A 14800-nucleotide genomic window follows, 5' to 3' on the forward strand; every position below is an offset into this window, starting at 1 on the left:
TCTCATCCTAAAAAGAGGACGAACATTTTTTTTTACCAAGTTAATTTCTTAGAATGAACTCCACAAAAACAAGTTTTAGAAATTCAATGCAAAGAATGCACCAGAGGGAGATATACAATCAGTAATTTAAGCTTTTCGATGGGCCTTAAAACCATTGATAAAGAAAGTTCCATTTTCAAGGTAATTTGAAAGCATATTGCGTGTGCTGTGTGGGTTTTTCGGTTAAAAAAATTTGCACTCCCTATTTTTTAATTTGCACCCCCACTTTCCAAATCCTAGCTACAGTAACAATAGCCTATTGTTTCGTTGTAGCCTTATTGTTGTTCTTACCTTAGGAGCTCTTTGTAGCATAAGACAAGGATGCTGGCAAGGATTGATGTCATCACTGATTACACTCTTTGTTGTTATGTCACTAAGTGGGATAACCATCAAAATAATATTACAATCAAAACATTAAGATAATGAAAAGAAAAAAAATGGCATTGAATAAAGAAAAATTTATACATGTACAGTGGAACTCAAACCAATGACATGCCGCAGTCTACCAAAAGAGCTATCTAGCCCGATGTTAGCGGTGTCCCTATTTTGTCAATATCTTTGTTCGGTGGTGCCAGTCAGAAGCCAAACAACTGTTAACTGCCGTGTAGCCAGGAGCCACACCCAAGTTTTTGATTCAACATGGGGCCTAATTTCATAGATTTCAATAAATTAAAATTTCAGGTTGTTGCTTTAAAATTTCCTGTTGAATAGAAATGAGCAGGATACCAGTGGCTGATAAATTTATTATGGTAAGCATAATTTTATTGTGCTCAACCACATTAACTTTCTTGCTTAAAGCAGCTCTATGAAATGTGACATGTTAGCATAAAGGCAACAAAAAAGATAACCATCTTATAAGATGTCCTGTATGTACAAGGAAAGCAAAGTAAGTTACCTGTTGATGAGAACAAATCCCAGGTTACCCTTGTAGGTTTGTGAGAGGTCTTGCACTATTGCCTTATGCTCAGGGTACTGGGCATTGCTGCTGTACACGTAAGCAGTTGGTATACTTAACCTCTGGTAAAATATACTCTCAGTTGTGGCTTTATACTCCACCTGAGAAAAAAATAAAATATTAAAACAATTAATAATTGTAATGGCTTCTTATTATGTGCTCAAATCCGTCACTCAGTGGCGCTCCAACATTCCTACATTACCTACAAGGTTCTTGGAACTACATTTGTTTAGTATGAGAGCTTTTCCTTTATAGGACCATGTAATAGTTAAGGTGCTGTGGTGCAATATCAGCCCATTTAAATAAAATGCTTAAAGGTAAAATATACCTTTGGTTTTTGGAACCATTCAATTGTTGTAATCCTATATAATGCCTTAATGTAGACAAATACAGTAAAAAATAACCTGTGAAAATTTCTTTTCAAAAATTGGACAGAGTTTTTGAGATATTGCCGTAAATCTGGAGCAGTTATGTCCACGCAGGAAGAACAATCAGTAATTGAAATACGCAATTGAGAAATGTTTCATGCAGAAAGGTTTCTCAGTTTGAAATGATTTTGAATCACTTTCTCTAAAACCATTTTCTGTGGAAGGAAATTGTTTTCTTTAAATGTTATGTATCATCAACAGCTACAAATGCTTCTACAAAGTAAGATTTTTTGAGTAGTTACCAAATTTTATACCTCCCTTAAAAGGCCGAATACTGGATTGATAGTTAGAGGGAAAATTTGATAAATTTAATCGGAGAGCTCAACTGATTAAATAAAGTTCATATCATTCCAATATTATAGAAAAAATATTTGTCAGAAAACCTCATTACGATCACTGCTTCTTTGTTCAATTGTGGACAATCAATTAACACATGTATGTAGGCTCCATATTGTACATGGTTGTATAGAATTGATTATTTTAAATCTTCAAACATTACTCTTTGTTAGCAGGGGCCGTCCAGGGTAAGCCAAAAGTAAAAAAAAAAAAAAAAAAAACTGTCATCAAAGCGATGTGCCCTCCCAGACCCCGCAAATATATGGCATACATGATAATAAAAATATAGAAATTAAAAGTGTGAATATAATAATAGAGATGACAACATATTTTAATACAGAACACTACACAAAATCATGAAACATCGAACTGACACAAATAAGGCCTTTTCACACTGTACAAAATCTCGTGTTCGGAACCGATTCCGAACTGGTGATTTTGTTCAACCCGTTTCACACTGTAAAAATTTCAATCCGCCTGCGATCCGGGTAGCATGCTCAAGCCGGATTGAAATCAACCCTGGCTGGGACCAGGGTTGAAAATCTCAATCCGGATCGAAACTGCATTTTCAGTCGTTTCACGCAAAGACTAGTGTGAATAAAAGAAGTGTCGAAAAGAAGCGAGGCTGAACCGGAGGAAACCCGAGTAGGTTTCAACGCGGTTTGAAATTGAGGTAGTGTGAAAAGGCCTATATTTGGGCAAGATAATGACAAATGATCAAAACTACAATACTGAGAATGAAAACAACAAAATGTCCCCTCCCCCATGAAACCCCTCCCGAAGGAACACTACACCGTACTGAAACAAAGCTAGGGGAAGATAAAACATAAATTGAAAAATAACCGTAAGAATAAAATTTGACTCACATAGGGTAGCACGTCCAGAGTTTTCAGATACAATGCAAAGTCTGGCACATTAAGTTTGCCTCTATAGAATGAGCGTTGACATACATCCCCAGATGAAGCTACTTTACAATTCAAGAACCATACTCTATTCTGAGCCTCTGACCACTCTGCATCAGTCCTATTGTATAAGCAGGAGATAATAAAACAACACACAATAATAACAAAAAATCTGATTACTATTGACAGCATTCTAAATGCTGCCACCAGACTTGTTACACGCCCGGCAGCATTAGCTCCAATTCTCAGCACCCTGCACTGGTTACCTGTCAAGAGCACATTATTTTCAAGATTTTACTCCTCACATACATGTACAACTGCTGTCTTCAATCTCAGTCTTTCTACTTTTTGTATGACACAAAACATGAACGTCCACAGATATACATTCAGGAACTCATTCAAGTGCATCAACCACCATGCACCCTTCGTTCTAAATGACTTTGCAGTACATGTAGCTCAACATTGCTGCTCATTATAACGGTCACTCACGCAAGCGTGTATACGCCGGTCACTCACACTAAGACATTGGGACATTGGTCATTCATGAATTCATGACCTTCTCATCAAATCAAAACTGCAACTGTTTTTAAGCACTTCCTAAAAGTTACTAGTTTTTTAAATTGCTTAGTGTATGTAATATTTGCTGTAAAGCGCATCGAGACTTCCGTGTGATGCACTATAACTATATAGTTAAGTACTGTTTCGTTTTTTTACTATTGTTATATTGCCTAGCATATTTCCACAATCCTTCTTGCATATTCACAGTCCCCTCAGTAGTTTTAGGATGAGATTGAAGACATATTTATGTAAACAGGTGTTTGAAACGTGGGATTAATTTATAACTGAGTTTGGGAAAAGTTGACGACAATATTTAGGTATTGGATGTCCTACAGAGCCACCATACAACACATATGGACTCAGAGTAAGTAACTCCCATGTATAAGTAACTCCCATGTGGAATACACAGTGTCATAAAAGCTTAAAGGGTTTGTGTAATTTTTGCAGGACACAAAACACAAACGTCCACAGACTAAAGCTTCCCTTAAAATATTACCTACTGATGAGGTGCTGTAGTTATTGAAAAATGCGTAAAACAATTTCACAAAATATATTTTCATCTCAGTGAGACACAAATTATTTTAGTATAAACATGTCCAACGGATTTACATTAAAACATTGCTCTGTGATTTTCTTTTTTCCCCTCAAAAACCTGACGACTAATGAAGTTGAAACTTCTACAGGTATATTATGTTATTACCTGTAGACATCTCCATTCAGAATGAGTACATGTAGGGATTCATGTCATAGCCCAAAACTTGATCAGCAAAAGGTATCAAAATCCTTTAAATTTAGTCCACAGTGCAAGGTGTATGTGAATTAATCAAACACTGCCAAGATACTGTATGTAACTTGAGATAGCAATCAGTTTGATGCTGAAAATTGCATTGTGTCCTCAAAAAAGTGCTACATGCCATTGGCTGTGCACTGTCCCTCCTGCAACTAAAACCCAGGCACACAAACCAGCACCATTGAATGGCTTAGAATGTAACAATAGGATAGGATTCGATCAAACTGCCTCTAGCAAGTCTAGTCTAGCTACAAATGAATCTTGGTGGTCTAGTTGGTCAGAAATCTGCTGTACATTGGCAAATGTGTATGTTTTATGCAAATGACACTCAAAGGGCACTCAAAGGTTCAGTATAAATTTAACAATCACCCTCTCCTGCTTATTGGGAAAAAAATGAAAGAAACTGATCATTCCTAAGAGGAGTTATGTCTATTTTAATAAAGGTGCTCATTTGGCAAGCTGTCCACGGAATACTTGACAAAACAAATGTAGATTAAGCATTTCAGCTGTATACAGCTTGAGTCAAAATTAACCAATCCCTGTCAACTTCTTTTTGCCTCACCCTGTACAGTGTTTGGAAAAACTGTTCAGTCTGGTCCTCCACTATATTGTTTTTAGCAATGTATAATCTTTTTAAGCTGTGTAGTACTGTAATTTTGATATTGTATACCCTTCATGTGATTCAGCTTTTAGTCAAACCTTGACCTGGGTTGTGTGTACATGTACGTTCTTTTATCGATTGTTTTTAATGAATTAAGATTAAATATAGATACATGTACACCCACACATCATTTTCATAACATGTAGACGGGGTACATCATGTAATAAACGTGCATCATACAATACAAACCAAAAGGTCAAATAATAAGCATAATAATATTTGGCTTCTTATAAAGCGCACATATCCGTCACTCAGTGACGCTCAACGCGCTTTAACAAACGGTAAATGTATATGTGTAGCATCACCAGGGAACTTAGCATTAAATTTAGACTCATATACACTGAAAGTGTCACGTCAGACTCCAGGGGTAAAGGCATAGGCAACAAGATCTTACCCATGGGAATGAGGTTGTGTCTTAAATAGTAAAAATTGTCCAGTAGATCTGTAAGCATTGACAAGACTGGAGTACTGTGAATATCTCTTACAATCAACATTCTGTGAGTAGAGTGTCCCTCTAAATCTGAATTGTTTGTCTTGAAACTCCAAATGCAAATCCTAATGTTACTTGCTTAAAAATACTGGACACCTTTGGTAATTGTCAAAGACCAGTCTTCTCACTTGGTGTATCGCAACATATATGCACAAAATAACAAACCTGTGAAAATTTGAGCTCAATTGGTCGTCGAAGTTGCAAGATAATAATGGAAGAAAAAACACCCTTACTACACGAAGTTGTGTGCTTTCAGATGCTTGTTTTCGGGACCTCAAAATCTAATTCTGAGGTCTCGAAATCAAATTCAAATATTTTATTTCATTTCAATACATTTATTTCAATGTTGCCATAAAGTTACATTTGTGTACATCATTAAAGTTAATATACATGGTAATGAATAAATAATGGCAAACCACAGATGAAGTAAAGACAATAACAATTTACACCGAAGTTGAGTAGATAATGACAAACAGGACAACATCTAGGCATTTAGTGGAAAATTACTTCTTTCTCAAAAACTAAGTTACTTCAGAGGGAGCAGTTTCTCACAATGTTTTATACCATCAACCTCTCCCCATTACTCGTCACCAAGAAAGGTTTTATGCTTACAATTATTTTGAGTAATTACCAATAGTGTCCAGTGCCTTTAACACTAGAATATACTCAAAAGTAAGTTGTAATAACCTCTTACTAAAAAAAACTACATTACTTTAAAGGCAGTGGACACTATTGGTAATTACTCAAAATAATTATTAGCATAAAACCTTTCATGGTGACGAGTAATGGGGAGAGGTTAATGGTATAAAACATTGTGAGAAACGGCTCCCTCTGAAGTGCCGTAGCTTTCGAGAAAGAAGTAATTTTCCATGAATTTGATTTCCTGACCTCAGATTTAGAACTTGAGGTCTCGAAATCAACCATCAAAATGTACACAACTTTGTGTGACAAGGGTGTTTTCTTCTTTCATTATTATCTCGCAAGTTTGATGACGGATTGAGCTAACATTTTCACAGGTTTGTTATTTTATGCATATGATGAGATACACTAACTGTGAAGGCTTGTCTTTGACAATTACCAAAAGTGTCCACTGCCTTTAAAGGGAGCCGTTTCTCATCATGTTGTATACTATCAACGGCTCTCCATTGCTAATTACCAAGTAAGTTTTTTTGCCAACAACTATTTTGAGTAAAAACCAACAATAGTGTCCAGTGCCTTTAAATATTGAAACCTTTGGAAGTTCTCACCCTATTCCAAGCATGCTGTGATGAGAGTTAGTTGTCATAACAAACTGGTAGAGATGGCTGTATGCAAAGGCACCTTCCATAAAGGCACGATGTTCTGAAAGAAATAGAAAGTTGCATCGTGAGGTATCAATATTTATTTGGTTTGCAGTAACACCGTGGGTGTATCTACTTGCCAGGGACCGGTATATTTTGCTCTTTAGAGAACTGCCTTGCTTTATATACTACCGCAGAGTAGATTTTCAGAACTCAGGAGACTTCTCAGTTCTGAAAAAAACGTCCTGCTTTTTAACTACTACCTGGGCGGAAGGTAGAAAATCGGCCAGGGACTACCCGATACTAGCTTTTAGTGGATCCTTGATATATCAAAAAGCATGAGACAGTTCTGTAAAGAACAAACTCTACCTGGCAAGTAGATACACACAAACCAAATAAATATAGACAGAAAATTCATACCAGTATCAGACTTACAGAGATAGGAACCATCTGACATAGTAGTACGACAAGTAGCAATCAGCCCATGTGAGCTAAATTTGAATAATACCTGTACAGTGGCTATATCCTGGGCCCAGTTTCATAGAGCTGCTTAAGCTCAAAAAGTAGCTAAGCACAACAACAATTATGCTTACCAGAATAAGGTTACCAGTCAAACTATCAGGTAACATGTACAACTTGTAACTGGTACAATGCATATTGATAACATTTATACCACAACAAAAAGATACATTTTTAAATTTAAAATTTTGTATTCTTTGTTTTTTTTCCTTCTATCTCCGTACTTTGTACGTTTGTTTCTCTGTATCCGTATTGGATCTTGGGTTATAACTTTTAACTTAGTAACATTACACTGGTTGTCTACGATTTCATTAATTTGTTTTACTTCAAAACCTAGTATCTTATTTATGGAGTAATTACCTGGAGTACCCACTGCTATTACTTTAGCAAACATGATATCTTTATGTCTCTTTGCTTTCTGTTGCATCGCTGCCAGATCTATCGGTTCCTGAACAAAGGGCACTTCACGTAGAAGCACTAGACTGCAGAATTAAAGAACAATAGTCATTTTTGGGTTCATGTGACACAGACGTCCATTTACTCCTACAAAGGAGTAATGGTTAAGAAATACCATACTCAATAAGCAGGGATAATAATAATCCAAGGCAATTATGTTTGTATTATGGTTAATTGCTGTTTTTAATTAGGAGCTTAGAATAAGATAAATGGCTGGTAATCATTAAACTTGTGGACAAGTTGTTCAAAGTCTGTTACAGTGATAGTATTCTGACTCTACGCGATTCCGACTCTCTCGGCGAGACTGCTGGCCCTTTGAGATGAGTGCTGCTCTCAAGACTACAGTGGGAGTAGAAGTCTGCAGCCAGCAGCTACGTGTGAGAGCAGTGATCTCACGAGGGCAGTTTTCGATCGCGGAGACCTGAATCATTACGCTACCCCCATGACTCGGCAATCTCACCGCGACAACCCATAACGACTTGTCCACATGTCTAGTAAATATCTTAACAAAAAAATTATCCCCAAAATTATAAAATTCCCGACCCGATTCAGAATTAGATATTATCAGGAAACTTCCACGTAGAACATAGCAGTGGATTTAATTACAATACAGTTTTAGTTTGACTTAATAGTAATTTCTTTCTTAATTTTGAAACACAGGACAATAACTCACTGTTGCATAGGAAGAAACTATTAATAAATAGTTAACTAGCGTGTACAACCAGATGTAAATCTCTTTTGTGTGAAACAGTGTACTCTGCTTGTCCTTGGCATAGTATACTGTTCGAAACGTCAAGACCCAACCGGCTCTTTTCAGAGCCAACACTCACCCTAAGAGATTTACACATGGTTGTACCCGCAAGTTTACTATTTATTTATAGTTTCTTCTTATTTCTCCACACCATGCAAAGCTTCAAACAATACTTACTGTAGCATGTTGGAAATGATCGAATCCACATTATACAATGCATCCATAGGAAGCTCAGTAAGAATGTGGCCATACCTATAGCAATACAAATAACAAGGAAAAGTGCATTAAGTTTTTACATTCATTACACATTCCTTCAAGTCATCTGTCTATGTAAACATACTGTAAAGATTTCTCTGGAGACATCATCTCGCTAAACTGACACTCCCTGCTTTAAAGATAATGGACAGTTTGGTAATTGTCAAAGACCAGTCTTCACAGTTGGTGTATCTCAACGTATGCACAAAATAACAAACCTGTGCAAATTTGAGCTCAATCGGTCATCAAAGTTGGGAGATAATAATGAAAGAAAAAACACCCTTGTCACACGGAGTTGTGCGCTTTCAGATGCTTGATTTCGAGACTTCTAACTCTTAATCTGAGGTCTTGAAATAAAATTCGTGGAAAATTACTTCTTTCTCAAAAACTACGTCACTTCAGAGGGAGCAGTTTCTCACAATGTTTTATATTATCAACCTCTCCCCATTACTTGTTACCAAGTAAGGTTTTGTGCTAATAATTATTTTGAGTAATTACCAATTAGTGTCCACTGTAACTGTAACTTCACCAAAAAAAGAGGAAATTACAAAAAACTCAATGATTTTGTATTTGTATAGTATTTTCAATTTTAAATGGTAAAACTGAGGTTAAAAAAAAAGGTGAAAATTAGCTGATCCGGGGAACAGTTGCATGCCTATTTAAAACCCTTCCTACTTTCTGACCATTAAATGCTACCCAATGTGATAAAACTTCCTGTGATATCAGTGTTCTCACCAAGATTTTTCATAACTGTTGAAGATCTGTACCAAAAAGGTTTAAAGGAACATTACAGAATCGGTTTTGCTAGCAAAAAAAGTTGCTGGCAGTGTAACCACTTTCCACCATATAAATGAACTGACACCTGTAGAAGTTTGAGATCGATCGGCCATCTGGGTCACGAGAGAATAGTGAAAAACCGATTACAAATTTTGTATTGCATCGATGCCAAAACAACAATGAATAAAACGCTCACTGAGCGATAAACTCAAAACTCAAAATTAGTCTGTTTATTTCTGATCGGATATGAAATTTCAGACAGAAATATTTTAAGGGATGTTTTCTACTATCATCATCATTAGACTGTGTAAGTTTTATGTAAATCTGTGATCTTCACGATTTGTGTTCCTTACCAATTCTGTAACATTCCTTTAAGTTACACCTATCGCGCTATTGAAATCTAGGATCTTTTTTATCATCTTTGGTTTTCCCTGTGCCATCTGGAGCATTCTAAATGGTCTCATCAAATGATTTATGTGAGATTTATATAAAAATATAATCCCCCTCAAAGAGAGAAATAAAAGAAAACAATAAACAAACTGAATAAATCAAGAAATTACAAAAACAAATAATTTGTCCTTTTCTTTGTTGCATATTGGCCCACGGTTGTCTTGTTGAGAACCCTGAATATGAGATGAGGTGAATGCACACAGTACACAAGTGTATACGGTCCCATGTGCACAGTGCAGCAGTTAATGTGCACGCACAGATGTGCCATCCTACACAACCCATGCAGTTGTATGGTTTTAATTGGTTGGATAACACACTGGAACATGTACGAGCGTATAATCACCATGCATTAATTACCTGTAGACAAAGATTGTAGTCTTGGCTGATTCCTTTGAGCAAAGTTCCTCAACAGGATCATTATAACAGTCAATCTAATTTAACCATGGTAAAAAAAACAGAGAGTGTATTACAATCAAGCATTGTATTAATTAATATTGGTACTTATTAATTTCAGTACTTTTTTTAAACAATCATTTTTTTGGTTTTCCTTTTTGTTAAATTGTCTGCTTTTTTAGTCATCTTTAGTGTACAGTAATGTTATTTTGTTTTACAGATGCCAAACAAATTATTTGAATTCAATTCTTTCTAAACACATTTGATTCAAATTGTATTTTTTAGTTCGATGATGGTTTAAACAAGGATATTAAAAGATTATTAAACAAGAAAAATACAAGAAATTATAATTGAAAAGATAAGAATTACAGAACAAAAATATAAGTAAAAATATAATTCAAAACACACACGAGAGAGGACATAATTTGTTTAAATGCTGCCTAATATAAACAGGAATTAGAACCTTTATTTGAGGAAGTATGTAAAGTAGGGTAAGTTAGTTTAACTGTTACTTACTGAAGCAAACTTGACTTCAAAATCTTCCAGATACTTCCCTGCCTCCATAAAGTTGGCTAAAAACTCTTTCAAGCGATAGTCCTTATCTGTTGGTTAACAGACAATACTTCATTTAACACTACTAACAGTAACACTTAACACTGAATACATACAATGTACAGTTTAAGGCAATGTACACGTTTGGTTTGTCAAAGACCAGTATTCTCATCTGGTGTATCTCAACATATGCACAGGATAAAATGAAGTTGCAAGAGAATAATGAAAGAAAATACACTCTTGTTGCCTGTGTTTTTTCAGATGCATAATAAAAGGCTTCATCATGCCTGAAGTCTTGGAATTAATAATGTACATTCAACAACTACATAGGCCTAACTTCATAGGGAGCCATTTCTCACATTGGTTTGTACTATCAACAGCTCTCCATTGTTGGCCTGTTAGTATTCCATACCAAGTAAGTGCTAACAATTATTTTTGGTAATCATCATTTAAGGCCTATGTGTCAAGTGCCTTTAAAACACACTAATTTGCATATTGGTAATTTTGTAGGCCTACTGGTTTTTTTTTTTTGCTTTAAAGGTTTACTGAATTATTTTTGGGGGCAATCGCATGAATGCCAATACTGACCATCACATTTTTACTTGAACACGTATCACAATTTATAACACAAAACAGTGTATTTGTACAAAACAGACAAAATGTACACGTGTACGCGACAGTTACATCACAAAGAAGTGTGAAGTACACCCACAGTTTGCATGTACGGCTTTGATCAGTTGAATTCTGGAGCAATTGCTCCACGGTTGAATTAAACTTTCAACAACTGATTCTGGCAAAGATGAAAGGAAAGTTCCTACAATTAGCCTAAATCTGTTCAAGATTCTTGTGAAGTTCGGACCACGGTTGTTGGTTTTTAAGGTTCTTTCACAATTTCATTCATTTGATTTTTCAGAATAATTTATCATCCTTTCTTAGGCCACTTTCAGTAAAATGAATATCTAGCTCTGTGAACAACAGCAACAATGTACAGTAATTTTGCCCAATTTCCACAACTTCACCAGGAAAGTGGTCTCCTTCAAAAGGCTTCATATTCAACCACAAACCATCGACCATCACACATCTCAGTGTTAAAGGCAGTGGACACTGTTGGTAATTGTCAAAGACAAGTCTTTTAACTTAACAATAACAAACCTGTGAAAATTAGATCTCAATTGGTATCAAAGTTGCGAGATAATAATGAAAGAAAAAAACACCCTTGTCACACGAAGTTGTGTGCTTTCATGCTTGATTTCGAGACCTCAAATTCTGAACTTGAGGTCTCGAAATCAAGTTCGTGGAAAATTACTTCTTTCTCGAAAACTACGTCACTTCAGAGGAAGCCGTTTCTCACAATGTCTATCAACCTCTCCCCATTACTTATTACCAAGTGAGGTTTTATGCTATTATTTTGAGTAATTACCTAATAGTGTCCACTGCCTTTAAGGTCTTTAGTAGTCTAAGAACTTCCTTTGTACTGGTAGAATCTTGGGGAAGAACAGTGCCTATGCACTCAGTCTCCTTCTTTCTCACACCCTCCCTCCTATCTATCCTGCCCCCCCCCCCCAAAAAAAACCCACTTAGTACACAGGTCTGTTCTTTTTGGTTGACCCCACTCTTTCTATCAGGAGCTGCACATGACACCTCATATTCGTTTTTAAAGAGTGCCTTTCAATGGTTCTCACTCGACAAGCTTCAGAAATTGCAAAATCTATAAAGCCTTTTCCAATACTTTTAGTGTATTCCGGTCCTACATATAATATGTACTAATGTCTTTGAACATTGGATATCCATCAAACCAATTTTCTGTGATTTTGCTGGCACACGGCTAGATGTATGACTTCACTCTACCGTTTATAAAAAGCCAAAAGATTTTTTCACATGCCTGCAACTGCCTACCATATAGGCCTACCCCAGGCATTACAAGATTGCATTTATGCATTATATGCAGAAGAGATAGCCCACCTTGTTGAGCTGTTAATGGCTCCGCTTTTAACATCGGTCTCATCACTGTCACCATTAATGAGACCGATGTTAAAAGCGGAGCCATTAACAGCTCAACAAGGTGGGCTAGCAGAAGAGAGCTCTTAGTTGTAAAACTAACTGAATCCTCCTGCTGGTTGAGGGGAAAGTGAATTGCGGTAACTCGTGCTACAGCGGTAACTCGTGCTACAGTTTTTAACGGATCATTATTATGTGGTAGATAATGCTTGACAGTTCAATTTCTTATAAATACTTGAGGCACCAATAGTAGAAGATACATCTTAATTGGCATCACTTAAAGTGCCACCATTGTGTAAAAATGTCAATAAATGTTTGTTTTGGTAACTTAATTGTGTTACACTGTATCTAAAGTGTCTGAAGTATAAGCGATGAAAGGAAAAGTGGAGGGCGGTGGTTAAAATTTGATGAGTGTTTCTTCTACACAATACTTCATGGATATAAATGTAGTGACTTCCAATAATCATATAACAGTATAGCAAGTATTTTTTACCATAATACACACATGAATAATATTGAAAAATTCTGTCTACTAAAAGTAAACTATAAACACAATTCATATAGTGTTTGAATGACTACAATGAATTATTAAAATATTTACAATTGCAGTGATTATGATTGCACCTAGACCCAGTAACTGGGGCGCTGTACTCCTTTTCAACAATTTTTGACTTTATCTGTCGTACTAGCGCCCCAGGGAATGGCACAGAATTTTAACGAATACCCAGTTTTTCGCGACACCCAGCCACAAAAAATGCCTCAAAATGACAAAAAGACCAAACAAACTAGCTCAAAAATCGCCTACTCTATTCTCGATACGTCTAGGATGTAACATCAGGCATTTAATTGTACTCACGATCATTTTTTAAACTCCAAATCGATGATTTTTAACTCCGCATCGTAAGTTACGTTGCCCATGATTGAACGCACGTGGGCACTCGCTAGCTGCAGCGCCTGTACCCATCCCCGTGTACAATGTATAGCATTCGCTGCAACGCCTCTAACAAGTGTAGCATTAAACAGCCGTTGATGGACATCCACCCACAACGCGACGCCATGTTTCGTTACCATACACATCCGAAAATCGCAGACTTGTCAATCGCTCCACGATGCGGAGTTAAAAATCATCGATTTGGAGTTTAAAAAATGATCGTGAGTACAATTAAATGCCTGATGTTACATCCTAGACGTATCGAGAATAGAGTAGGCGATTTTTGAGCTAGTTTGTTTGGTCTTTTTGTCATTTTGAGGCATTTTTTGTGGCTGGGTGTCGCGAAAAACTGGGTATTCGTTAAAATTCTGTGCCATTCCCTGGGGCGCTAGTACGACAGATAAAGTAAAAAATTGTTGAAAAGGAGTACAGCGCCCCAGTTACTGGGTCTAGATTGCACCCTGGTGATTGTGCCAATTGTTCAACTCAACATGCTCAATCCCCCGAATCAGTCTTTTTCATTCGCTATCAGGTTTATGAAATAAAATTAGTGTAATCATCTACGCAAATGAGACAATGAACTATTTATTTTGGTATTATTAAAATTAAAATTATATCGGCCCTATTGTTTGTCTTGAGTGAAATACATTAGGATACAAACAATCTTCCCCTTTTATTAAATTAAGTATGAGGAAGTACATAACACAGCCTTTCTGTATCAAATTATACTCACTCAGCAGTGTTTTCTTTTCTTGCGGCTGACGTGTGAAGACGTGCACTGCACACGGTACGGTGCATTGCTTGAAGGTTTCCACATCTTGCGAAGACACCAGATTGTACAACTCATGAGCGTAAACGTTGGACAAAACCAACCAAAAGCAGCAGAAAAACAACTGAATATGTGTCATTCTTGCTGTATACATTATGCAACTGGACGGCTTACTGTAGAACCATGGATAACGATGTCTGGTTGTAATTTGTAAAGACCACAGCTGGATATGTGAGAGTCCCTTTTTCCTCCTCCTTTTTCTTCCTCCAGCTCCACTCGCATGCTAATGATTACATAAATATTTATGTCAGTACAGCGCCACCAAGTGTTTTAATTCTTAAAAGAATTAAATCTTCATACGACTGTTTTATACTCAGTTATTCGGACCCAGTTTAATTGCATGGTTATTACACAAAATGCAAAATTATTGAAGGTCGAAAATCAAAATTTGAGACACAATAATTATCTTCTGTTTTTTTATAATAAACACATTGATACATTGCTTTGTTG

General features: G+C 36.3%; 1 protein-coding gene across 1 annotated transcript in view; it reads right to left on the minus strand.

Annotated features, from left to right (window-relative positions):
* Positions 1–14555, minus strand: part of LOC139944202 (thioredoxin domain-containing protein 16-like) — a 31571-nt gene extending 17016 nt beyond the window's left edge. The window contains exons 1-9 of the mRNA XM_071941173.1: positions 14255–14555; positions 10557–10642; positions 10005–10078; positions 8343–8417; positions 7319–7440; positions 6407–6500; positions 2625–2781; positions 935–1095; positions 331–412 (exon numbers count right to left, since the gene is read on the minus strand). Coding sequence (XP_071797274.1) covers positions 331–412; positions 935–1095; positions 2625–2781; positions 6407–6500; positions 7319–7440; positions 8343–8417; positions 10005–10078; positions 10557–10642; positions 14255–14444 — 1041 coding nt within the window. The 5' untranslated portion in view covers positions 14445–14555. The remainder of the gene's footprint in view (positions 1–330; positions 413–934; positions 1096–2624; positions 2782–6406; positions 6501–7318; positions 7441–8342; positions 8418–10004; positions 10079–10556; positions 10643–14254) is intronic.
* Positions 14556–14800: the final 245 nt, after the last annotated feature.

The sequence above is a fragment of the Asterias amurensis genome, chromosome 1, assembly GCF_032118995.1.
Source record: "Asterias amurensis chromosome 1, ASM3211899v1".
In the NCBI taxonomy this organism is placed as follows: Eukaryota; Metazoa; Echinodermata; class Asteroidea; order Forcipulatida; family Asteriidae; genus Asterias; species Asterias amurensis.